General features: G+C 54.5%; 2 protein-coding genes across 2 annotated transcripts; one reads left to right on the top strand and one right to left on the bottom strand.

The window, feature by feature from the left end:
- Positions 1 to 8,492: 8,492 nt before the first annotated feature.
- On the top strand, positions 8,493 to 21,368 carry ATP4A (ATPase H+/K+ transporting subunit alpha). The gene is made up of 22 exons (XM_043437260.1): positions 8,493 to 8,552; positions 8,640 to 8,780; positions 8,872 to 8,931; positions 9,310 to 9,513; positions 10,841 to 10,954; positions 11,152 to 11,404; positions 11,687 to 11,955; positions 12,610 to 12,808; positions 13,170 to 13,279; positions 13,383 to 13,517; positions 13,987 to 14,179; positions 15,189 to 15,364; positions 15,846 to 15,982; positions 16,070 to 16,220; positions 16,315 to 16,483; positions 16,575 to 16,729; positions 17,912 to 18,035; positions 18,472 to 18,617; positions 19,958 to 20,091; positions 20,461 to 20,562; positions 20,654 to 20,745; positions 20,963 to 21,368. The coding sequence occupies exons 1-22, from the start codon at positions 8,541 to 8,543 to the stop codon at positions 20,989 to 20,991; spliced, it is 3,105 nt and encodes a 1,034-aa protein (XP_043293195.1). The 5' UTR covers positions 8,493 to 8,540; the 3' UTR covers positions 20,992 to 21,368.
- A 2,561-nt stretch (positions 21,369 to 23,929) lies between these two features.
- TMEM147 (transmembrane protein 147) lies at positions 23,930 to 25,810 on the bottom strand. The gene is made up of 7 exons (XM_043437501.1): positions 25,613 to 25,810; positions 25,466 to 25,535; positions 24,870 to 24,929; positions 24,647 to 24,783; positions 24,422 to 24,506; positions 24,210 to 24,331; positions 23,930 to 24,127 (listed from the first exon to the last, which is right to left on the bottom strand). The coding sequence occupies exons 1-7, from the start codon at positions 25,687 to 25,689 to the stop codon at positions 24,004 to 24,006; spliced, it is 675 nt and encodes a 224-aa protein (XP_043293436.1). The 5' UTR covers positions 25,690 to 25,810; the 3' UTR covers positions 23,930 to 24,003.
- Between the last annotated feature and the right edge of the window lie 118 nt (positions 25,811 to 25,928).

Genomic DNA, 25,928 nt, shown 5'->3' on the forward strand with positions numbered 1-25,928 from the left:
GTAGGGCAGGCTGGCAGCCTGGAAATTCAAATATGAATCGATGTTGCCATTGTTAGTCCAAAATTCATAGGGCAGGCCAACGGGTTGAAACTCAGGATTTCTATGATACAGTCTTGAGGCAGAATTTCTAATTTTCCAGGAAACCTCAGTTGTCCCTCTTAAGGCTTTAACTGGTTGGAAGAGACTCACCCACATTATGAATGGTAATCTATTTTACTTAAAGTCAGCTGATTGTAAATGTTAACCACATCTATAAGCCACTGTCACAGTAACATCAAACAACTAGGCACTATAGCTTAGCCAAGTCGATACATAAAATTAACCATCTCAGTGACCACAGAGAAAAGACACCTGAACTTTCTCCTTTTTTATGGCTGTGCCTTGTGGTTAGTGGGATCTTAGTTCCCTGACCAGGATGGAACCCGTGCCCCTTGCAGAGGAAGAACAGAGTCCTAACCACTGAACCACCAGAGAATTCTGAAAAGACATCTGAACTTCAAGGTACAAAAAAACCTAAAACTATTCTCTTTATTTTTCCCGTTTTATTTGAGGTGTAGCTGACAAAAGTTATTTAAAGTGTACAACATGATTATTTGATATGCATATATATCATGAAAGGATTCCCCGCATCCATCATGTCACATATCAATATTTATTTACCTTTGTGTGTGTGACAGAACATTTTTGTTTGACCCTTTTAACAAATTTACACATTTTAGTTATACAGTATAGTTTATCTATCTTCTAATCAGAAATAATTGAAACCAGGAGACACTAGTGTGACATTTTCAAAGTACCGAAAGAAAAAAAAACAAACACAAAGCTGTTCCCCTGCTTCCACTCCCGATTGGCTGGAAAGCCGAGACGGTGTACAGAGCCTAGGAATCTGTATCAGCCAGCTGCTGGTTCAGCCCCATCATCGTTTTTTCTGTCCTCCTCTCATGATTGGCTGACGTGTGCAAGGGGCGTGTCCTGGACATCCACGGCCCCCCATCCCCCATGTTTCTCTTTACCTATTGGCTGACAGTCGTTATGGACAGGCTTACTTTCCTGATGACGCTGGTTCAGTCCCACTTGTTGATTCTCCTCTTCTGATTGGCTAGAAGTTGGAAAAAGCTGTCCGGGCTCCTTGCCCCTCTCCCTCCTTCCAGAATTAGATGATAAGGTCAAGAGAACTGTATGCCTCATTCTTGGCTTCTGAACCCCATTCTGAGATTTGCATACTTCTCTATCCGAGATTACCTTTTCTAACTCTAATCTTCTCAAGCTTCCCTGCCAGGCAAAAGGAAGGGGAGTCGGCATGCCCTAGTCACAAAACGCAGTCCTTGGTTTCTCACGGTTTCTATCAAACATCTTTGAGTTTTGCTTTCGACTCCTCCAGCCATGCCTTTATTCAGCAAACAGTGAGCCACCTGCCGTGTGCCAGGCTCTGTGCTGGGCACTGGGGGCTCTTAGAAACACAAGACACTGCTGAACCCACCCTCCTTCAAAGGGTTCCTTTTTCCTTTGCTTCCTGAGCACACCCTCCATTCCACCCTCGTCCCTGATTCTCACACCTCCCCGACTGCGTTCATCTTTAATAGTGTGGCTCCCAGAGGCTGCGTCCTGGCCCTTCCCTCCCCTCCCCACCTTGCTGTTCCCCCACCTTGCCAGAGGTTGTCTCATCTCGTGTAGCCTCGCTTTAAGTTTCCCCGTGGGAACTTCCCTGGTGGTCTGGTGCTAAGACTCTGTGTTTCCATTGCAGGGGGCCTGGGTTCGATCCCTGGTCAGGGGACTAGTCCCACATGCCACAATGAAGATAGAAGATCCCCTGTGCCACAACCAAGACCTGGGGCAGCCAAATAAATTAAATATATTTTTAAAAAGTTTCTACACTGACACCTCATCTCAGTCCCCAGTTCCAGACTCTCCGGTAAGCTCCAAGACCCTGTTCCGAAGCCGCCTGGTCATCTCCCCTGCATGTCCCTGGTTCCTACAATATCTGAGCACTTCCTCGAGTCTACCTCTCCTCCCAGGCCTCATCTCCGGGGCGGCCTCATCACCCTCAGGCCAGAGCCCTGGGCCTCACCTGGACACTGCCTTCTCCAGCCCCTATCCCCACAGGGGACCTCCGGAGCACCCCTCCTCCCAGCTGTCCCCTTGTCCTTTCCCCCAGGCTCCTTCCTCAGTCTTCTCCCTTGGCTTCTAACCTTAGTGTCCTCTGATTCACTCTCTTTGTAGCAGCCAGGGGCAGCTTCCTAAAACTCAATGCTGACAGAGCCCCTCTCTTGATCAAACCTCAGATGCCTCCAAAATCCTAGCCCCTCAGGGACTTCCCTGGTGGTCCTGTGGTTAACAATCCACCTTCCAACGCAGGAAACTTAGGTTTGATCCCTGGTGGGGAAGCTAGGATCCCACATGCCTTGGAGCAGCTAACCTGTGAGCTGCAACTACTGAGCTCACATGCTCCAGAGCCCACGCACTACAACCAGAGAATATGTGCACCGCAACCAAAGACACAACACGACAGACACAATCAACATGACACAACGAAGGTCCAACACAGCCAAGAATAAATAAATATTAAAAGAGAGAGAAAGACCCAGTGGCGGGAGATAGGGAGCCATGCAGAATCTGGGAGAAAATCATTCCAGGACACACATGCGTACATGCTGAGTTGCTCAGTCTTGTCCAACTCTTTGCAAGCCCATGGACTGTAGCCCGCTAGACACCTCTGTCCATGGGGATTCTCCAGGCAAGAATACTGGAGTGGGTTGCCATGCCTTCCTCCAATTCCAGGACGAGGAAACAGCAAATACAAAGGCCAGGAGGCAGGACTCTGCTCATTGTGCTTGAAGCACCATGTGGCTGGGGTCAGGGGAGTGGTGTGGGGGTGGGGCGGGGGGAAGAGGTGAGGACAGAGAGGCAACAGGACAGCACACCAGGACCTCAGGCCCCAATGTGAGGACTTTGCTTTCAGCTGGGGTGAGGTAGAGCCCTGGGAGGGCTCTGAGCCAGGAGGGCCTTGCTCTGACTCAGGGGTTCACCAGCTCCCTCTGGCTGCGTATATGGGGACAGGGATGGGAGCAGGGGGATGAAAGCAGCGAGACAGAGGCGGAGAACCCAGGCAGGAAGGGATGGAGGTTGAACCCGAGAGGGAGCAGAGATGGGAGAGATGGCTGGATTCGGGATATGATTTTAAGATCCTGAAAAAAGAACCCCAGAGGACATCTGACCTTTGCACATCTGTACAAAGGTGGGAGGGGAGCAGAACCCAGGAGACCAGGCTGCTGGCTCAACTGGGCTGGGGTGACCTTGCCCCTCCCTCGCTGACCCACAGCCTACTCCTCTGCCAGCTGCAAAAAGAAGGGGAAGCAAGGTCCCTGCCTGCTGGGCCCCTAGCGTCCAGCTGGAGGGGGAGGTGCAGGTGGGGGAAGGGTGACCTGCCCAGGAGGCGAAGGGCATTGCTGAGCCCACTATCTTATCAGAGACTAAACACAGAAAACCAAGGTCACAATGAGCTCTTTCACTCCACAAACACTCTCTGAGGCCAGCCGGGGTGACTGGGCTGGGTGGTGCAGGCACACAGTGGTGACCGAGACATCTGGGACTCTATCCTCTGGAGGAGGAGGGGAGAGGAAATGTCACCAGACAGCAACAGCCCAGAGTGGTCAGGCTTGTGAAGGAGGAATTAAGCATCAGATTGATCTCGGGCTAGTATAGGGAAACCTAGAGGTCTGTGGGGGCCCAGTGTGGATACCTGATCCAGCCTGGCGGGCAGTCCCAGAAGACTTCCTGGAGGAAGGGGCGTCTGTGCTGGAACAGGATAGATGAGGGGTAGTTGAACGTGGGCAGGATGAAAGGTGAGTGTCTCAGGCAGAGAAAACTGTATGTTTCAAAGTCTTGATTTTTTTTTCTTTTGGCTTGTAGGATCTTAGTTCTCCGACCAGGGATCGAACCTGCAGTGAGAGTGTGGAGTCCTAACCACTGGACTGCCAGGGAATTCCCTTGAAATAACAATTTTGATAAGCAGACATCTTAAAACATGAAGCAGAAGTGGCACATGGGACGAAGGAGGGACAGCCAGGGGTCTGCTCCCAGCAGGTCTCGTAGGATGCAGAATCCCTAAGAGTGTGTGCGGTCACAATTCTAGGAGACTCTTGTTCAAATTCCCCTGAAAGTGAAAGCTGCACAGTCATGTCCGCTCTTTGCAACCCCCTGGACTGTTGCCCACCAGGCTCCTCTGTTCATGAAGTTCTCCAGGCAAGAATATGTAGTGGGTTGCCACATCCTCCTCCAGTGTACCTTCCCAACCCAGGGATCTAACTCAGGTCTCCTGCATTGCAGGCAGTTTCTTTACCATCTGAACCACCATGGAAGCCCATAAAAAGCCATTCAAATATTTGCCATTCATTTAATAGTCTGTCTTCTCTGATAGTTAGGAAAAAATGTTCAATTCTGAACATTAATTATTCTCAAAAAGTCTCTATTGCCCCATGTGCCCCAGGTTCAGGGAAATTGCTCCCTGTGCTAGATGGATCATGTCACGCTTTGTGACATTCTTGAGAGAAGTCTTTGCCCCTGAGTGGTGCTGGGAGTTGCCTGTCCCCTCCCCACATGGCACAATCCACCTGGGCACCGCTCCAGGTGCCAATGTTGGTACACCTCCCACTTTATCCAGATCCTGCCTGGGGCACCTGCCTGTCCACCGCGGAGACAGGGTTAGGATTGCTTGGACACACAATGAAAGAATAAATGCACAAGCAAAGACCGTGACCTGTCCCCTGCCGCCAAAGATGCAGAGCTTGAGTACCAGCTGAAGACTGTGTAAGCAGGGGGCTTGTAAAAAAAAAAAATTAACAGGACACTGACTAGTCAGAATGGACGAGGCCATGGGGCTGGAGCAAGGTCGGGCTGGGATGGGTGTGGGAGGTCTGGGGGCTCAGACAGTGGCTGTTTCCACTACTTGAATCACTGGTCCAGCTGAGTGCCAGCCCGCGACTGCCACATAAAAAATAAAAAGACCATAGAACAGCCCTCTGGTCATTCCCTAAACCTCTTGATATCCCCCAAATGTCTGACCCATTCCAGGCTTCTTGAAAACTTAAAAACAAAGCCTGCCCTGACATGATACTCAGAGAACACAAACATCGCTGCCATGCTTCTGCCAACCACGAGGAACCATCGGCCAACCCAAACCAAGGGAAATTCTGCACAGTAACAGAGACGCTCTTCCAAAATGTTAAGGTCATGAAAGGCAAGGAAAGACTGGGGGAATGTCACAGACTGAAGGAGTGGGGAGCCAGGATGGCTAGACGCAAAGTCTGGTTCTGGATTGGGTCCTAGACCAAGAAAGAGACATAAGCAGGAAAACTGAGGAAATTCAAATAAATTCTCTAAATCAGTTAATAATGTCATATCCACATTAGTTTCTGAATTTGATCGGGGACTGTGGTTATGTAAGAAAGTGCCCTTGTTCATAGAAGACGCATGCTCAAGTATTTATAGATAAACAATCATCCTGTTTCCCACTTACTCTCAAGTGAGTCAGGGATTCAGCCAAAACTTTAAAAAAACCTATCATCTATCTTGTTGTTGTTCAGTTGCTCAGTCGTGTCCAACTCTTTGCGATCCCATGGCCTGCAGCATGCCAGGCTTCCCTGTCCTTCACCATCTCCAGGAGCTTGTTCAAACTCATGTCCACTGAGTCAGTGATGCCATCCAACCATCTCATCCTCTGTTGTCCCCTTCTCCTCCTGCCTTCAATCTATCCCAGCATCAGAGTCTTTTCTAATGAGTTGGCTCTTCGCATCAGGTGGCTATCTATTTATTAATATCTATGGCTTGGAAGACCAAAGGCAAAAGGAGAAGAGGGAAGCAGAGGATGAAATGGTTAGATAGCATCACTGACTCAGTGGACATGAATTTGAGCAAACTCTGGGAGATGGTGAAGGACAGGGAAGCCTGGTGTGCTGGAGTCCATGGGGTCACGGAGAGTTGGACATAACTTAGCAACTGAACAGCAATAACAAATCTATCTATCTATCTATTTATATCATCTGTCTAGCGCAGATATGGTCAAGTCATTAAATTTAGGGGAAAAGTAAGCAGGAGTTCATTTTACTATCCCTGTGACTTGTAAGTCTAAAATATTTAAAATCATTGCAAATGAACATAATACAACTAAGAAATGAGAAATACAAACGAGGTAGGGACCAGAGAAAGGCAGTCCCTGAATTTTGATGGGGGTCTGCACCATATCTCGGGTCAGCCCTCTGCTGCCCATGATGGCGCCTTGTCTCTGCACCTGACTTAGGTTGTGGGCTTCCCTAATCAATACAGATGAGCCTGCCTGTCTGCTCCCAGCCCTGCACACAGCGAGGGGACTCCAGAGGAGTTCCCAGTGATGAGACTTCCTGACAACCTGGCTGGTGCTCCAGGTTTGTTAGTGAATGTTCCCAACCACTCAAAGATATAAATCCTGTTCAATATCCAACAGTGTCTGTTGAGCATCTACTGGGTGCCTGAGATCACCTTTCCGGGTGCTGTGCATAGAGCAGCAAACACAGCCAAGTCCCTTCCACTCGGACACTGATGACACCAAACAAATAAGATACAATGTCAGGTTGTATTAAACATGTGAGTGAACAGGGTAAGGGGATGGAGCCTGGTGGGGATGCCGTATTATATGTGAGGACTCTCTGAAGAGTTGACATATGATTTGAGACCTGGAGGGGAGAAAAAGTCAGCTGATATCTGAGGAAAAGAAGGGCTTCTCTGGTGGCTCAGCTCCTTCAATGCAGGAGACCCAGGTTCAATCCCTGGGTCGGAAAGATCCCCTGGAGAAGGAACAGCTACTCACTCCAGCATTCTTGCCTGGAGAATCCCATGGACAGAGGAGCCTGGTGGGCTACAGTCTATGGAATTGCAAAGAGCCAGACATGACTGATTGACTGATTGGAAGAGCGTACCAGGGAGAAGGAACTGCAAGTGCAAAGGCCCTGGGGCAGAAATGACCTTGGCCTGTACAAAGCACAGCAGTAGAGACTGAACTGGGAGAGGTGATCCGGGGCCAGGTCTTACAGGAATGATTTCAGAGTTCAGTCGGAGTGTGAAGGGAAGCCTGTGGAGGGTTGTAAGCAGGGGAGTAGTAACATAAGCCGCTTTACACGTGTGACTCAGAGAGAAAAGTACCCGGTGAGTGAGTGAGTGTGACTTTGGCCCTGCCTCCTCTCTTGGGGTTTCCTGCAGCCAAGTGGAAGGGGCGGTGAGGGGTTCTGACTGCTCCCAGGTGACCCAGCCCAGAAGAGAAGGACATCGCCAAGGCAGTTATCAGATCTACCCACACATGCCCCTGGAGACACTGTGAGGCTCAAGCAGGAGAATATCGAGGACCTGCTATCCCACCAGGGCAGCCCTCACGGCTTCCCATGGAGGTCCCTGCCTGGGGAGGTTTCGATGGGGGGTCTCCAAACCTCACACCTGGTACCAAGCGCCAAGTTCTAAAACTCCCTTCCCCAATTTGCACCGTGGTTCCCACCTGGGCAGGTTGGGGTGGAGACAGGGCAGTGATTGGGGGCTGTGATGGCCGTAGCTGGAGGGTGGCAGGCCTCTGGGGTACTCTGAGCCTCAGTTCCCCCCTCTGTATGATGGGAATAATACTGCCGCCTTCACAGGAATTTCTCGAAGGGACCCATGTGCTCAATACTGGCCCATGCTTAGCACTGCTGCTGTGAAGTTGGGGTGTTTTCATTGGTGAGCGCCTATGAGAGCCGGGCTCCAGGGTCAAACTTGGGCTGGAATCCGGTCCCTGTTACTAAATCATTGCAACCTCAGGCAAAGTCTGCGATCTCTCTGTGGCTTGGTTTCCCCACCGGTACAATGGGGGCTAATAAGAGAACTAATAAGAGAAGCTAATAAGCTTCATGGGGCGGTTCTGAGGAGCTAAGGAAACATTTGAGCCAAGCACACAGGGCTGACCCAGCACAGGATAAGTCCTCCCTGAACGACAGCCATTAGAGCCACTCTTGTGACCCCCACACACCCAGGGGTCCAGCGCCTGCTATTTGGCTTAAAATAGGACAGACACTCTGCAGTCAAGCTGCCTGCTTCTGAGTCCTACCTCTCACATCCTGTGGGACGTGGGGACATGTGACTTCACTCCCCTGTGCCTGTCTCCCGATCTGTAAGTCGGGGGCAGGTGAGAATGGCACTCACCTCAAAGGGTAGTTGTGAGGTTAAACAAGCTAATATGTGAAAGCCCTTAGCACAGTGCTGGTCACGTAATGAGCACCTTATGTTTTTGCTATTCCTCTTGTTATCAGGACGGCTTTTCCCAGTGGGCCCCTGATCACAGAAACAGATTGCAATGGGGTCTGGGCTGGTAGGGCAGCCCGGTAGGAAAGGCCCGAGCTGCTCAGGCCTGGAGGTCACCCCAAGGAGCCCCATAATCAGCTGTAATCAAGCCTGTCCTGCTCCACCCCCCTACCTCCCTGGGTATATCAAGGCTTGTCCAGACCCCGGGCTCGGTCTCAACAAAGGAGGGCACTGCAGTGGGCACCATGGGGAAGGCAGTGAGTGCGGTCAGGGATGGGGGGTGGAGGTTGGAGGCAGGGCTCTAGTGGGATCTGATGCCTTCTCTGTTCCCCCCCTCTCTCCAGGAGAATTACGAGCTGCACCAGGTAGAGCTGGGTCCTGGCCCTGGTGGGGACATGGCGGCCAAGATGAGCAAGAAGAAGGCGGCCAGTGGAGGGGGCAAGAGGAAGGAAAAGCTGGAGAACATGAAGAAGGAGATGGAGATTGTGAGCAGGGGCTGGGCGGGGCTGGGCGAGGGCGAGGGCAAGGGTGGGGGCCCGAGAAACAGAAAGTGAGTGTGGTGCCCCCTCCATGCAGAATGACCACCAGCTGTCAGTGCCGGAGCTGGAACAGAAATACCGAACCAGTGCGACCAAGGTGAGCTGGGGCCGAGAGAGGGGTGGGTGCAGGGCAGAGGGGGAGAGAGAGAAGAACATTAGAAAGGGCCAAACAGGGGCTTCCCTGGTGGTCCAGTGGCTAAGACTCTGTGCTCCCAATGCAAGAGGCATGGGTCTGATCCCTGGTCGAGGAACTAAGATCCCACATGCTGCAAAGTGCAGTCAAAAGAAGACAAGAAAAGGCCAAACAGAAAGGGACAAATAAGAGAGGCAGATAAAAAGAAACAGAGAGACAGAGACAGCAGAAAGAGACAGACAGGGAGCAGGAGGCTGGTGAAAGAGACAGAGGCAGAAGAGCTCTTGTTAATGAGAGGAGAGCCCTTGGTGACCACCACGACCCCACCCCGCCCATCCCCAGGGCCTGTCTGCCAGCCTGGCTGCTGAGCTGCTGTTGAGGGATGGGCCCAATGCTCTGAGGCCGCCGAGGGGCACCCCCGAGTATGTCAAATTCGCGCGGCAGCTGGCGGGCGGTCTGCAGTGCCTCATGTGGGTGGCCGCTGCCATCTGCCTCATCGCCTTTGCCATCCAGGCCAGCGAGGGCGACCTCACCACAGATGACAATGTGAGTGGCGGGTGCTGGGAGCCAGACCTGGGACACAGGGACCTGGGGGACAGAGGACATTCAGCATGCGACTCAGGATACAAGTGACATAGGATGGGGATCTAGAGACATGGAAAAACAGCTCTAAGACATGGGTCGTGTGGGCTGAAGGACACTGGGCTAAGAGACAGACCCAAGATCACAGGGGATGTAGGGGAGTCTGTGTCGCAGAGATGGAGGACATAGGGAGGAAGACATAGGCATGCAACAATTAAGATATGGTCCTGGGAAGGGACTTCCCTGGCCATCCAGGGGTTAAGACTTCACCTTCTAATTCCGGGGGTGCGGGTTCGATCGCTGGTTGGGGAGCTAAGATCCCACATGCCTCAGGGCCCAAAATCCTAAACATAAAACAGAAGCAATGTTGTAACAAATTCAATGAAGACTTTAGAATGAAAAAAAAAAAAAAACAACCCACAGTCCTTGGAAAACAGAGGTCATGAGGACATGAGACAGACCAAGGACAGAGGGCCCAGGGGACACTGGGACTCAGACATGGGGACGCAAGGGCATGGGGACACAAGACCCAGGACACAGCACATGGAGACACGTAAGCTATTAGACATGGAGCACACAGACATGAAGGATATTGAGATGCAGGGCAAGAGAACATTGGATACGTGACAGGGTCAGAACAAGGGACAGGGGGGCCCTGGGACATGTGACATTGGACAGAGGATTGAAAGTCATAGGGCATGTGACACAGGATGGGGACTCAAGGGTACATAGACGTGTGGGGACAGAGGACACAAGGACCCGGAATTTGGGACCTGGGACACTGTGGGCGCACAGAACATGACGCATGAGATCGACAGCACGCATGGAAGCGGCGACATGAGGCCACGGGGACTGCTGGGCACTGGGGACAAGGAGGAGCACACGGATTTTGAAAATACAGACTATGAACCTTGGAACACAGAGAACATAGGACATGGAAGCATGAGGCAGAGGACGGTGCAGAACGCAAGACTTGGGGGCACAGGAAAAGGGAACACTGCCACCAAGCTGCACGGTGATGTGGGGTGCAGTCAGGGGCATGGGGCGACGGGGCCAGGGAAGTGGGATCTGTACCCACAGCGAGCACAGGGCAGTTGAATGTGGGATGTGACGCTCCTGGGGACAGGAACACAGGTCAGAGAAAATAGTGCCTGAGGCTTCCTAGTAGAGTGGGGAAAACCATGGAGGTGACCCTGGAGGAAATCACCAGGGGGACCAGAAAGTAGGCAGTGGCCTCAGGCAGGGAGCTTCCAGCCCCTGGTCATTCCCCACCCCTCTCCGCCTCCCTTAGCTGTACCTGGCGCTGGCCCTCATCGCCGTGGTCGTGGTCACTGGCTGCTTTGGCTACTACCAGGAGTTTAAGAGCACCAACATCATCGCCAGCTTCAAGAACCTCGTCCCGCAGGTGGGTTCCCAGCCCCCAGCCACTGGCATTTTCCATGGCTCCTCCCATCAGGCCCAGCCGGCCCCTCATTCCCTGCCCCCAGCTCTCCCCACAGGTCCTCACCTCTCCCCGCTTTCACCTCCTCACCTTCCCACTGCATGCGGCAACTTCCTCCCCTGCTCCCTGCCCCCCTCAACTCTGGTGCTCTGGTCCCACAGCAAGCAACTGTCATCCGAGACGGGGACAAGTTCCAGATCAACGCAGATCAGCTGGTGGTGGGCGACCTGGTGGAGATGAAAGGCGGGGATCGAGTGCCGGCCGACATCCGCATCCTCCAGGCCCAGGGCTGCAAGGTGGACAACTCCTCGCTGACTGGAGAGTCTGAGCCGCAGACCCGCTCACCCGAGTGCACCCACGAGAGCCCCCTGGAGACCCGCAATATCGCCTTCTTCTCCACCATGTGCCTCGAGGGTCTGTGAGCTCCCCACCCACCCGCCCGGCTGACTGCACGGCCTCCGCGCTGCCCTTTGCTGCCTCCACTGCCCCCTTCTGCTTCATTCTGAGACCCACGGACTCCCCACTTGATGTGATTGCTGCCTCTCTGGTCACGCCGCCTCTCTAGCTCCCCCTGTTGCCTCCAGTGCCTTCCATGACTGCCCTCCTTGGTTCACGCTGCTGCTTTGCAACGTGCCCCCCACCCCCACCCCAGTGCCGCTCACCTGACGCTGAGTTACCCTCTTGGCCCCACTACAGGCACCGCCCAGGGCCTGGTGGTGAACACGGGCGACCGCACCATCATCGGGCGCATCGCATCACTGGCCTCAGGAGTAGAAAATGAGAAGACGCCCATCGCCATCGAAATTGAACATTTTGTGGACATCATCGCAGGCCTGGCCATCCTCTTTGGTGGCACATTTTTCATAGTGGCCATGTGCATCGGCTACACCTTCCTGCGGGCCATGGTCTTCTTCATGGCCATCGTGGTAGCCTATGTGCCTGAGGGGCTGCTGGCCACTGTCACGGTGAGCTGGGGACGCAGAGGAACCATACAGTGAGCTGAGAGCCCTGTCCATCTGTCTTTCCAATCATCCAGGCTTCCCTGTGTCCTCTCCCTATCTGTCCATCCATCCTCCATCACCTCTTCTCCTCCTTCCCACCCCCATCTCTCCATCTGTCCCATCCATTCAGCAAACACCCACTGGGATTGCTCTGGGCTGGGTCCTGTGCCACACACCCACCACTCAGAGATGAACAGGGAAGGGCTTTGACAGGAGGAGGCTGAGGCTGGGTGTCGAAGGCTGCTGTGGGCAGCCTTCCATAGTGAGCACCCAGTCCTGGGCCAGTCCAAGAGGAGGCCTAGGGAATGTTAGTTTTCTTACTTTGATTGTGCTGATAAGAAATTACAGAACCTCAGCTAGGACAGCTAAGAGAGGGGCCTGGCTACATTTATCTGGACAGATTGGGGAGGCATCCCAAGTGGAAAGCAGAGTGGACAAAAGTTTGGAGGCAAGAAAAAGCCTAGTCTTTGCAGGGGGGATGCTGTGTATGTAGTACTGTGGCGATTTAATGCTGCATACTGTGGTTGGGGTAAAGGATCCCCAGTGCTGAGAAAGGAGGGAGGTGGGGCTGGGAGCAAGGCTTGGTCCCCACGCCCGCATTCCCTACCCTTCCCCCAGGTGTGCCTGTCCCTGACAGCCAAGCGGCTGGCCAGCAAGAACTGTGTAGTGAAGAACCTGGAGGCGGTGGAGACACTAGGCTCCACCTCGGTGATCTGCTCTGACAAGACGGGGACCCTCACTCAGAACCGCATGACTGTGTCCCATCTGTGGTTTGACAACCACATCCACTCCGCGGACACTACAGAAGACCAGTCAGGTGTGAGGGTGGGGCTGGGGGACGGTGGCTGGGCGGGATCTGGTGGATGGTGGAGATCTAGAAGGGAGCACCGAAGTTAATGAATGAAGTCTGGGGAGGGCTTTGCATTACTGGAGAAGGGGCTCCAGCAGTCATCAGGCAATGGGTGGCTAAGCCCCGGGTCTGTGAAGAGGTTTGATATTTACTGGGTCTCCTAAGAGACTTGATACTGGGTCTGGAGAGAAAGTTCCGCCCCCGGGTATGTGGAGGTGTGTGGGTCCCACCCAGGCCGGGATTCAGTCTTGAATCTAGGGGGCTGGGGGACTCGATTCTGGTACGGGAGAGCCCCTTCGCAGCCCCAGCCTGGATGCCTGGCCTCCAGGGCAGACATTTGACCAATCCTCGGAGACGTGGCGGGCGTTGTGCCGCGTGCTCACCCTGTGTAACCGTGCTGCCTTCAAGTCGGGCCAGGACGCAGTGCCGGTGCCCAAGGTGAGAGCCGCGGGCGCTCAGGGGAGTCGGGGGACGAAGCCTGGGGGTCCTGGGAGACTGGTGGTGCAGCTCGGCTAGCCCCTGACACCGCCCGCCTTCCCAGCGCATCGTGATCGGGGACGCGTCGGAGACGGCGCTGCTCAAGTTCTCCGAGCTGACGCTGGGCAATTCCATGGGCTACCGCGAGCGCTTCCCCAAAGTCTGCGAGATCCCCTTCAACTCTACAAACAAGTTCCAGGTGTGCACCCACCGCGGCCGGCCCCGCCCACGGTCCAGTCCCGCCCACCACAAGTCCCGCCCACCGAGGGCCCCACCCACATTCCGGGCTGGCCTGCGGCCGGCCTTCACTCTCAGGCCCCTCCCTCTACACAGCCACAGCCGAAAAAGGGCCCGGGCGCTCCGCCAGCTCTCAGCAGTCAGGCCCTCGGTGGGGAGAAGCTCTCAATCCAAATCGCGCCCCAGTCCAACTCCGACCTAAATTCTGCACGTTCCCCACGCCCAGGCCCTTATCCAGGCCGGTAGGCCCTCCCCAACCCTCAGCCTCTACCAAGGACCTGCCCAGCAAGCGAGCCCCTCACGCTCAGTCTCTCCCTGACCCACCAAAGGCTGCTCCCGCAGCGCTTGGGCGCTGTTAGCCCCTCAGTTCCCCAAGTCCCCCCTCTCTCCCTTGACCTCGCCCACAACCCCGCCTCTTCCTCCGCCCACAGCTGTCCATCCATACACTGGAGGACCCGCGAGACCCGAGGCACGTGCTTGTCATGAAGGGTGCCCCCGAGCGCGTGCTGGAGCGCTGTAGCTCCATCCTCATCAAGGGCCAGGAGCTGCCACTGGATGAGCAATGGCGCGAGGCCTTCCAGACTGCCTACCTCAGCCTGGGAGGCCTGGGCGAACGCGTCTTGGGTGAGACCCCAGACCCTGCCCAACCTTCTGGGCCAGCCCTAGCCCTGACCTTTCCCATCCTTGTTTGACAGTTGACCTGCCCCAGTCTACCCTCTCAACTTTGACTTTCCCTATCTCAGTCCTGATCCCTGTCGTCAATGCCTACCTCCACCCAACCTGTCCTCACCTGGATCTTACCTCTCCTGACTCAACCTGTGATCCCTTGATTCTCCCCAACTCTTGCCACACCCGATGCCCAGCCCTTGTTTTCTTTCTCCTCTGCCTTTCAGCATCCTCCTCCAGACCTTTTGACTTTCTTCCGTCTCTGCCTCAACGCAGGGTTTTCCCCAATCTTTGTCCTGACCTCTGACCCCTTCCCAAGTTTTGTCTTGCTTCCTTAAACCTTCATAACCCCTGGATCTTCCACTTTGCTTGGTGTGTGACCTCTGGCAAGAAGAGTCCCTTCTCCAAGCCTGTTTCCTCATTTGCAAGATGAGGATGCTAGTAACTCCCAGAGTGGTTGTGGGGATGGATTCCAACACAGTTGTCTCTCAGCGTCCATGGGGGACGGCTTCCAAGACACCCACCACATTCCCTCCACACCCTTATTACCCCATAGATACCAAAATCTGCAGGCATTCAAATCCCTCATGTAAAATGGTGTAGTATTTGCATATAACCTATGCACTTCCTTTTGTATGCTTAAAATCATCTCCAGATTACTTGGAGTGCCTAATGTACTAGGTAAGATGTACCTATGCAGGTAGCTGTCAGCGTGTGGCAAACTCAGGTTTTTTTCTGGAATTTTCTGGAGATTTTTTGGGAATATGTTTGATCTGCAGTTGGTTAAATCTGTGAATGTGGAAGTTGTGGATACAGAGGGCTAAGTGTACTGTAAATGAAGGATTCATCACAGGGTCAGGCATTCACAGATGCTTGGTGCAAGACGTGGTTATTTTAGTCATCATTTGGTTTTGCTATGGAAGGGTTCACCCAGGACTCCTGTTTGACTTCCTTGTTTTTTGGTCAGGCTTCTGCCAGCTCTACCTGAGTGAGAAGGACTACCCACATGGCTACGCCTTTGACGTGGAGGCCATGAACTTTCCAACCAGTGGCCTGTGCTTTGCGGGACTCGTATCCATGATAGACCCACCCCGGGCCACTGTTCCTGATGCTGTGCTCAAGTGCCGCACAGCAGGCATCCGGGTATGCCCCTGGGGAGAGGGCCAGGCAGGGGTGAGAACAAAGGGTGACAGTATTTGAGGATGAGCAACCCTGCGACAGAAACCCACCTGAAACAGCTTGAACCACAAAGGAAGACATTGGCTCAAGAACTGAAAAGTTCTGGGGAATGAAGGTTTGGGTATAGCTGGATCCAGGAGTTCAGTGTCTTTAGGAATTTGCCTTTCTCCACATCTCAGCTCTGCTTTTCTCTCTGCTGGCTTTATTCTCAAGCAGTCCTCCATTTTGGTGGGCAACGTTGACCACCACCCAGCAGCTCCAACTAAATAACATCCCACCTGTTTAGCCATCACACCAAAAAAAGAGTGCATCTTTGGCAGTTATTCCACATTCAGTTACCTGTTCATCCTTGAACCGATCACTGTGGCTGAGGAATGTCCACTGGGGCAGACAGGGAGAGTGGGTTAATCTGAAGGGGTCAGGGGTCTGCTGGTTCCTCCTTCAGGTGATCATGGTGACAGGTGACCACCCCATCACAGCCAAGGCCATTGCAGCCAGCGTGGGCATCATTTCAGAAGGCAGTGAGACAGTGGAGGACATCGCTGCCCGCCTCCGTGTGCCCGTGGACCAGGTTAACCGGAAGTAAGCCCCCTTATGTCCTCCTTGTAGTTCTTCCCACACCCCACATGGACTGAGGCCCCAGTGATGTCCTCCCACCTCCCTTTCTAGGGATGCCCGTGCCTGTGTGATTAATGGCATGCAGCTGAAGGACATGGACCCATCAGAACTGGTCGAGGCACTGCGGACCCACCCTGAGATGGTGTTTGCTCGTACCAGTCCCCAGCAGAAGCTGGTGATTGTGGAGAGCTGCCAGCGACTGGTGCGACCCTGATGATGAAGGCGGGCAGATGGGCTGGGCTGGCCCTGGGCTACCCTGTCTTGACCACCCTCCCACTTGTACTCACTGCCTGCAGGGTGCCATCGTGGCCGTGACAGGAGATGGTGTGAATGACTCCCCAGCCCTGAAGAAGGCCGACATCGGTGTGGCCATGGGCATTGCCGGCTCAGATGCTGCCAAAAATGCAGCGGATATGATCCTGCTTGATGACAACTTCGCCTCCATTGTGACAGGCGTGGAGCAGGGTCTGGGCCAGATCAGAGATGGAGGCCAGCAGTGTGGGTGTGGGAGGAAATGGGTTAGGGGGAGACTGAGGTGCCTGCTGTCCCCCCACAGGCCGACTGATCTTTGACAACCTGAAGAAGTCCATCGCCTACACGCTGACCAAGAACATCCCTGAGCTGACACCGTATCTCATTTATATCACTGTCAGTGTGCCCCTGCCGCTCGGATGCATCACCATCCTCTTCATAGAACTCTGTACTGACATTGTGAGTCTACGGCCCCGATGCCCCCACCCATACAGTGCCCAGAGACATATGCCCACAGGCAGGCATGATAGAGACCGTCACGGACAGTCTTGGACTCACAGTGATACAGATGTGTGTACAACAGACAGCCAGGTGTGGACACACAGGAAGGCAGGAAGATAGCCATGGACAGAATTACAGACATAGACACACAGGTGGACACTTAGGTAGGCATGGACAGACTCAAGGATACACATGGACTCAGATATGGACACTCAGAGATTTTAACAGACACAGCTATCTGGCTAAGCTTGGATTGCAGACAGACATTCCCCAACAGAGATGGACAGATAAACAGTGTCAAATAGACCTCAAGGCAGACAGACAGAAAAGAGCCTCAGATACAGCCACGAATACAGCCAGATGCATGGTCATGTCACAGATTTATTTGACAGCATTTACACAATGCTTGCTCTGGGCCAGGTAGATGTTAATTACTTCATTTTGTCCTCATAACTACTCTATGAGATGAGTTTTATTTCATCATCCCCATTTTACCAATGAGCTAATTGAAGCTTAGACAGCTTGAGTGCCTTGCCCCAGGTCAGACAGCTAATTCAAGCCCAGGCAGGCTGGTGCCCCGAGCCTCTGTCCTCGGTTAGTACACTGCTGCCACTCTGCGGCCACAAACAGGCGGGCAGGGGACAAGGAGGAGACCACAGAGAGACAGAAGAGATGCAGAGATAGTGACAGAGAGAGATAAAGAGACAGGAACACAGAGACATAATCACAGCACGAGACAAGAGACAGGAACAACAACAAGAAAAAAACCAAGAAAGTAAGGGACAGAGAGAGACAGAACATGCAACAGGGAAAGCCGTCAAGACCAGAGGAGCCCAGAGAAGAAACAGGGGGAGGAGGAGGAGGAAGGGAGAAAGACAGAGTCAGAGAGAACACACAATAGCAGAGATAAACACAGACGTTCCCATGGAGATGGACACCAGCACAGATGTGGACACACATGTGGAAAATGGCCAGCTGGACTCACGCTGTCCAGGCAGGTGTGACTGTGTGATCACTGTGGGTCTCACCTCCTAACCTCAGTTCTGTCCCTGTCCACTGCAGAGAGGAAGGGGGGTCCAAAGAGTCAGGGACGGGGGCCCAGGCAAACTGCCAACCCTGGTTCTTTCCACTCCTGGCCAGTTCCCATCAGTATCCCTGGCATACGAGAAGGCTGAGAGTGACATCATGCACTTGCGTCCACGGAACCCAAAGCGGGACCGACTGGTCAATGAACCCCTGGCTGCTTACTCCTACTTCCAGATCGGTGTGTGTCCGTGGGAGCGGGGTGGGGCAGTGCAGGGCTGTCCAACGGGACCACTCGCCGACTGTGGAATCTCTACCGGGGGCTTTGCCTTGTTCTGGATCTTGGTGTCTGCCTTTGATCCTGGGTGTCTGTCGTTCTCTGAGTTTTTGTCTATACACGATGGCCTCTGTGGTCCCCTGGGTCCCTCCTCTGTCTCTGGCCTCGTTCTCCTTGACCTTGCCTCTGGGTCATTGCCTCCTGTCTTTTTCGGGTTCTCTGGGTGTGTGTCTGTCCCCGCCTCTCCCTGTGGACTGTCTCTTGTGTCACTGTTGATCTTTCTTGGAGTGTTCTCTGTCTGTCCACTGTGTTCCTATCTGTCTCCATGCTACTATTTCTGTGTGTTCCTGACTCTGTCTCTCCATCTCTGTCTCCCTGTGTTTCCTTGCTTCTCCTCCAGGTGCCATCCAGTCATTCGCTGGCTTCACTGACTACTTCACGGCCATGGCCCAGGAGGGCTGGTTCCCTTTGCTGTGTGTGGGACTGCGGCCGCAGTGGGAGGACCACCACCTCCAAGATCTGCAGGACAGCTATGGCCAGGAGTGGGTGAGTCCCTGCCCCCATCCTCTGAGTTTCCAGTGCCACCTTCCTTGAGTGTGGCCCACATTCACTCCTCCATGCATGACTGAGCTCAGTCAGAGCCTCCTGGACACCCAAGCTCTTTGCCAGTCCTGGGGTCTTTCCCACCACAGTCTCGAGCTCCAAACTCTCATTTCTGATGACCCTAGCTGCAGATGGGTCATCTCTCCGCCCTGATAGCAAGACATCATCTCAGGTGTGGAACCAGGATCCCGCCCCGCCCCCCAGTACCCTGTTATTTTCCCTGCAGCAGCATGATTTACACAGAGTATTTGCATGTGTGGCTGACTTAGGTGAAAGCTGGCACACAGAGAGGCTAGATCTGGCTGGCAGGTGTGTTTATTTTGCTCTGTGGAGTGACAGATCAGGACATTCCCCCTGAACATTTACTGTTGTGTTAAGAAAATAGATCTTGGAACCAGACTGCTTGGGTTCATTGTCTGCCACTGCTCCTCACAGCTGTGTGACACTGGGCGAAGTCACTTGCTTCTCTGTGCCTCAGTTTTCCCACCTCTAAAGTGGACAGCATGCTCATGTCTTATCTCGGTGACTTTCACCTTATTGATTTTTACACTGTGGTCCCTAGACCAGCAGCATCAGCAACACCTGGGAACTTGTTTGAAAAATCTCAGTTTTTCCCTCAGACCTCTGGGGTCAGAAACTCTAGGGGTGGGGCCCGCATTTTAACCAGTTCTGGGGATTCTGATGTATGTCAAAGTTTGAATACCACCAATCTACCTCATAGGATTATTGGGAGGATTCAGTGAGATAATACATGCAAAACACTTGGTACCGGGAGCATAGTAATTGTTCCTTACACAATGAGTGGTGTGTATAGACATAGTTATACTGAAGACATGGACTGATGAACCGTGCCTGCCGCCTCTAAATGTGGCTTGTGCCGCATTCCTCAAAGGCCCGTCTGGCTCACGTTTGCTGTCTTCCCGGGTCCTGGAGTCACCAAACTTTGTGTACCCTGCCTCAGGGTTCGAATTCCCTTTTCCCAGGTGCTCCCTTTAGGGTGCCCAGGAAATCCTGCATCCCTCCTTTCGTTATGAAGGCCATTGACCTGACCTACCGATTGGCCAGGCACTGACATCTAAGCTCACCAGACCAGGTTTCTAGGCCCTCCACTCTGGGGTCCTGCAAACCTGGCAGATCCTGCATCTCTCCTTTGTCCCCGCCCCAGCCTCTGACACAAGGGACAGAGCATCGAGGGGCTCGTGGCCCCGGGCCCCGTGTGCCCGGCTGGCTGCAGAGGCTCTCCGCCTGGGCTCAGGCTGCTTTTGTTTCCTCTGGGTCCACAGACGTTCGGGCAGCGCCTGTACCAGCAGTACACCTGCTACACCGTGTTCTTCATCAGCATCGAGATGTGCCAGATCGCTGACGTGCTCATCCGCAAGACACGCCGCCTCTCTGCCTTCCAGCAGGGCTTCTTCAGGTGTCCCCAGCCGGCCACAGCCCCACCCCCACCCTGCCCTCCGAGCCCCAGCAGGTCTTGACCAGGGCTTGCTTCAGCCAGCAGACCCCAGCACTGGATGTGCCGGGGCCAGGTGCTAATGTTCATCAATAGCTGGCCAAGAGCTCCCACCCCGTGCATCTCAACTGGCTCTTCCATGTTTCATCAGCTAAAGGGGTGATACTGATCACTCCTGGTGTAGGGCCAGCATCCAGTGGGCGGCGCCAGGGTTCGGTGTTTAGAACATCTCCCTGCAGCTGCTATCTGACCCCCTCTGACCCAGCGCCCTGGTGTCCATCTGGTCCCCATCTCCTCCTGGCCTGTCTTTGTCCCGCCCCGCCCCGCCTGCAGGAACAGGATCCTGGTGATTGCCATCGTGTTCCAGGTCTGCATCGGCTGCTTCCTGTGCTACTGCCCTGGCATGCCCAACATCTTCAACTTCATGCCCATTCGGTGAGGGGCTGTGAGCTGTGGGCATCGGGTGGGCCTGTGGGACACAGACCTGGGGGTAGCCTTGACCTTGCCATCTCGCCTGTGCCTTCAGGTACCAGTGGTGGCTGGTCCCCATGCCCTTTGGCCTGCTCATCTTTGTCTATGATGAGATCCGGAAACTTGGAGTCCGCTGTTGCCCAGGAAGTGAGTGTGGAGCCTGGAGGCCTGGGGATGGAGGGCTGAAACTTTCTTAGAGCTGCTGCCTTGACGTTTGATTTCCAGTACTTGACCTCTAAACCCTTGACCTGCCGTATGAAACCACCACTGAGCTATCACCTTTGAGCCCCTGGCTCCCACCCCACATACTCACCCGAAACCCCCAGCACTGAGTCTCTTTTCTCTCTCTCTCTCTCCCTCCCAGGCTGGTGGGACCAGGAACTCTACTATTAGAAGGACCGCTGCCTTCAAATCATCCTTGTACCCACTACAGCAGGGGTGGAGGTGGGGGACACCTGGAACCCTCTGAACAGCTGCCAAAACATCTGAGCAGTCGAGCTCCAGCCCCATCTGTGTCAGCTCTTGTAGCCCACAACAACTCAAACCTCGGAGAGACCTTCCCCATTCCCCTTCCCCACCCTCCCTCCCTAGGCCCAGTTCTCTGAGCTGGCCTCAGGGAAGCCCCCACCTGAAGGGTAGGGGGCGCTTTGAAGCAGAGTGGGAGTTCACAGCTCCTACGAGGTGGGTGTCTCCTTAGGACTCCAGGCCAGCAAGTCTTCTTTAAAAACACACTTGTGTCTGCATGATAGTAATAAACCAGCTCACACTGACTGTGCTTTTATTTGGTGCTGGGCATCATCATCTTGGTTTTTTTTCATGAGCCCCTTTGTTTCCTACAACTCAGGGGCTGTTTGTTCCAGGCTGTTATCTCCAGTTTCTAGAACACAGCCTGGCACATAGTAGGTACTCAGTAAACATTGCCTGGGAGAAGGAATTCCCAGTTCTTTGCCGAGAGTGACAGCATTTCTGGGCAAGCTGGTGTGACCATAGGCATGCTCCAGAGTAGTGCCTTTAAACTGTACCGCTAGCTAAACACCACCTCTGGGCTTTCCTTTCTTAGTACCCCTTTCCATCTCTGGAGGCTCCTCAACAGGCGTCAGAGTCGTTTCTGCCTGAAGCAGCCCCTCCTTGTTCACAGGAGTTTCTGGATTCCACTTACACCTTTGCAGCTGCAGTGGGCACCCTATTACTGGTTAGTCCCAACCGACTCCTGGAGGCTAAAAGTCACAGGTCCCCTCCTCACACCCCATCACCTGAAAAGTTAATCCTCCAACTGTTGGAAATTCCCCTGTCCACAGTCCCCACCTACTTTTGCTACTCCTTTCCCCAGTCCTCTTTCCTGCCTCTCTTCCCTGTTTTTTGACAAGTCTCTCTGGCTGGACCCCAGGCTTCTCCTTCCTCATCAGCACAGTCCCCACACCCCTACCAGCCTCAGCTGTCTCTGCAGTGATGCCCACATCTGTCCCCAGCCTCCCCTGGGATGTTCAAGGGGGCCTACACTGGCCTCTGCATCATCCTCCAAACCTGCTCCTATCATTCTGGCTCCTTCTCCCTGAGAAACGTCGTGAGCCCTCAGGGGTGCTCACAACCACCACACTTCTATTACCCTGGACTCCTTCCTTTCTCACTGGCCATCTCCCTACTCCCCACCCCCAGCCCACCTGGCAAGATAAAAACACACAGCTCCCTGAACTCATTCCTACCAGTTCTTGTTTCACTGGAAAGGCCAGGCCCTCTCTCTTGATTTCAAGGACTTAACTCCTTGAAAAGCAGGGCCTTGACACCCACTTTCTTCTCTTTGCCCCATGAACTCATCCTCTTTAAGTCTCAGCTCACACTCCCTTTCCTCCAGGAGACAGACAGCCGTCTTTTCCCTTCCCAACCCTCATCACTGTAGCCTACCAGGGCCACCATCCTGGCCAGGGTTCACCATCAGTCCTGATCCCTCTGGCTTGCATGCTCCCATTCAGTCCCTGAGCCCCATGAAAGCTGGGACTGGGACTACTTCACAGACAGATGGCCACCAGTAGGAGACCTGGATCAGAGTCCCTGCTCAGCAGATAGTTGTTGAACCTTCCCTGTATGTGCTCAGGGCTAGGTGGGGCACGGGAGGGGGCTACGGGAGAAAGCAATGCCCTTATACATCCACCCATGTGGGCTTGGGGAGCACCCCATCCACCCCCTTTTCTTATCAAACTCATGGTGACCTCTCACTCCCCTCCCCACCCCATCCTAAGGCCCCTGGGAACCCTGTCTTGACTAGGAGCAATGAGGAGGGGGGCTACATGGTGGTTGCCCCATCTGAAGGTAAATGCTGCCTCTGGAAATACCAAGACTCAGCGTAGAGCTGCACAGATCTGTTTGGTGCTTTCCTAGGCCCCGGGGCAAGTAACATTACGGCAGGACTTGGAGAGCCTAGTGGAGGGAGGGAGGCAGGGAGAGAGGCAGGAAGGGAAGGAGGGAGAGAGGGAGGGAAGGGGCATCTGCTCTATCTCATGTCCTGGGGGATCCCACTGGGAACACCAGGGCTGGGGTGCACCTTCCCACGTGGTCAGGGTTTGCAGCTGGGTGGAGCTTAAGAATGCCATTCAACGCCCTGCTTCTAACCTATCCCCCTTAGAGAAGGGGAGGTAAGCAGAAGGAAGCTGGCCTCACTCGACCATGGAAGGACTGGGATGAGCAGGGTGGTATTCAGGGTAACAGCCACATTGGTGGGCTCTGCTACTGGGCTGCAGCTGTCTCTGTTTTCCATCCTAAGAAGACTCAGGTCACGGTTTAATCCTAGGGCCACAGAAATAAGTCAGCGCACTGAGGACCTCAGAATCACAAAATAGATCCTCAAAGATAAAACCAAGGGTCCAGTGGACTGCTCTGGTGTGAGGAGCCCTAGATGGTTGTAAGCAGAGAAGGGTGAACTAGTAAGATGGGGGTTTCATATAGATTCCCTTAGTTCCCATACAAAAGGTGGATGGGGGAAGGTTTGAGACCAGGAGCTGAGGAGGTGACCAGCCAGGGAAGGGCCACGTGGGAGACGGCCAGGTTAAGGCAGTGAGGAGAAGCCCTCAAGAATCATCTCTTGGATTCTAGCTCCCCTCTGTCACCTGTTCCCTGAGGGCCCAGGCTCTGCCACTGCTCAAAGACTGTCTACAAGCCCTCAGTCAACTCAGGGAAAACAAGGAGCAGAGGAGCTGGTCCAGGAACATAGGACAAATTAATGCTGCCTAGTTTCCCGGCTTGTCTACCTGGGTCCAAAACCAAAATGAGGGCCTCTGGGACCCAGGTGAGCACAGTATCGGCAGACAGTTCCAGAGAGAGAAACGGAGGCAGAAACAACTTTCCAAATACTGTTTACTTCACTGAACCTGGGGACGGGGAGAAGGTATGTGAAAGTCTGAGATGCCAAGCCTAGGAGTGCACGTTGACAACGGCGACATACAGGGCCAAGGTGCTGAGGGCCAGCAGCCCCGTCACTAGCGCTCGGGCCAGCAGTGCCGTCCAGCTGCCCAGGGAACAGAGGTGGACAAAGGTCCTGTGGGGAAACAGCACAATGAGGGAGGGAGAAGAGAAAACCTGACCCATCTGGACCCGGCCTCCAAGCCCACCCCGCTCACTCCATGACAAAGGCCTTGTAGACGCTAAGGAACATCAGGAGGAGGACTGCTGGCCGGTAAGTGTGGTACAGGTCGTAGCGTGTTATCATCCACACCTGGGCAGAGGCGATGATGTAATGGACCTGGAGGGAAGCGGGAAGTCAGGGCTGGGCATCAAGAGGAGTAGAGCCACCAGCAAAGGAGGTGTGTGTGGGGTAAGCGGGACTGCGTACCAGGCTGATGTTGGAGTCGATGCTCATCTGGATGTATTTCCAGTCAAACTCAATGCCCCGAGCTCCAACCCAGAGGGGGATGCAGCTGAGGAAGGCAAAGGGAGGGATTCTCCAGTACCCAGGCACCCTCAGCACCCAGAATCTGAGTGAGCCCCCGCCCTCCAGCACCCCCTGGAACCCAGGTGTCCTTTCTCAGGAGTCTGGGCTCCGGGCTGCTGCACACACCGGGACATAATGAGCTCGGCGGTGGCCCAGCCCAGGGCAGCAACCATGATCTTGTATTCCCCCTTGCCGGCATTCCGGGACATGACAAGGTTTAGGCCTATCAGGTCTGCCACATCCACGCTGGCCTTCATGAACTCCTGTGGGTCAGGTTGAGGCTTGAGTAAGCACAGGTGCCAGGGGCCCCCACTCCTGTACTCCCTCCCCCTCCCTTGCCCCCACTCACCCCAATGAAGTCATAGATGCCGCCTTCCCAGGTGGGAAAGAAAGTGGCCAAGAACAGCATCTGAGACCAGAACACAGAGAGGTCACCTCAAGGTGAGGGAGAGCAACCACGTGGATTGGGTGGGAAGTTAGTATGTCAAGGGGAGTACATTGGGGTTCTGTGGGGGGTCCATGTGGAAGAGGGATCACCAGAGAGCAGCAAGAAGGCAGGAGCTGGAGTGACTGAGGGCAAGGGCTCGGAAGTCTGGGTTCTGTGGTGATCAGAGGGGATCGAGGTCAGGTCTGGAGGAACGGGGGCTGGTTACCCACCAGGGCAGTGGTAACAGTGTTGGTGGGACTTCAGGGTTAGTCAGCGGCTCTTACTAGTTAGTATCCAAAACCCTCTTGGCCATGTAATTGAATGTTCTCAGTTTTACTAAAAGTGCTATACAAAAGTTGCTCGGGGACCTCTCCTCGGGTTCCAGCCCTTCTAAGCTCGGCTTCCCCGGCCATTCTGGAGCACTCAGTTGGGGTGGGAGTGGCCCCACCTCGGGGGTCCGGGCGGGAGCAGAGACGCGGGTCCCCCGAGCCCTAGCGCGGCACCGCTGGCGCCCTCACCTTGCACAGCTGCACGAACAGGTAGGTGACCCCGGCCTGGACGCACTTCCAGAAGGCGTTGTACTCCGACCTGCGAGAGTGGGCGGTGAAGGGTCGGCTCGAACCGCGGCCCCCCTTCCCACCGCCCCGCGGCCTCCCCGCACTCACAGGCCGCTGCACTTGTAGGTGATGAAGTAGGGGAAGTAGGCCAGGGCGAAGCAGTTCCCGAAGTGGAAGAGCGTCATGACGACGGCCGCCCGGCCCGCCGGAGCGCGCCTCTCTGCCTCGGCAGCCTGGCCCCCGAGCCCGGGCCTGGCGCCCACCTGCCTCCGCCGCGGCCCGCGCGGCCTTCTGGGAGCCGGAGTCCGTGGCGCGGCGCGCTGACGTCATCCGGCTCCGCCGCGGCGCCTGGTGGCGGCCAGCAAGGACCCCGAACCGGAGCTGGAGCCCTCGCTGTCCCGGCCTCTCGGGAGCGGCATCGGGG

This window comes from Cervus canadensis, chromosome 18 (assembly GCF_019320065.1).
Source record: "Cervus canadensis isolate Bull #8, Minnesota chromosome 18, ASM1932006v1, whole genome shotgun sequence".
Lineage (NCBI taxonomy): Eukaryota > Metazoa > Chordata > Mammalia > Artiodactyla > Cervidae > Cervus > Cervus canadensis.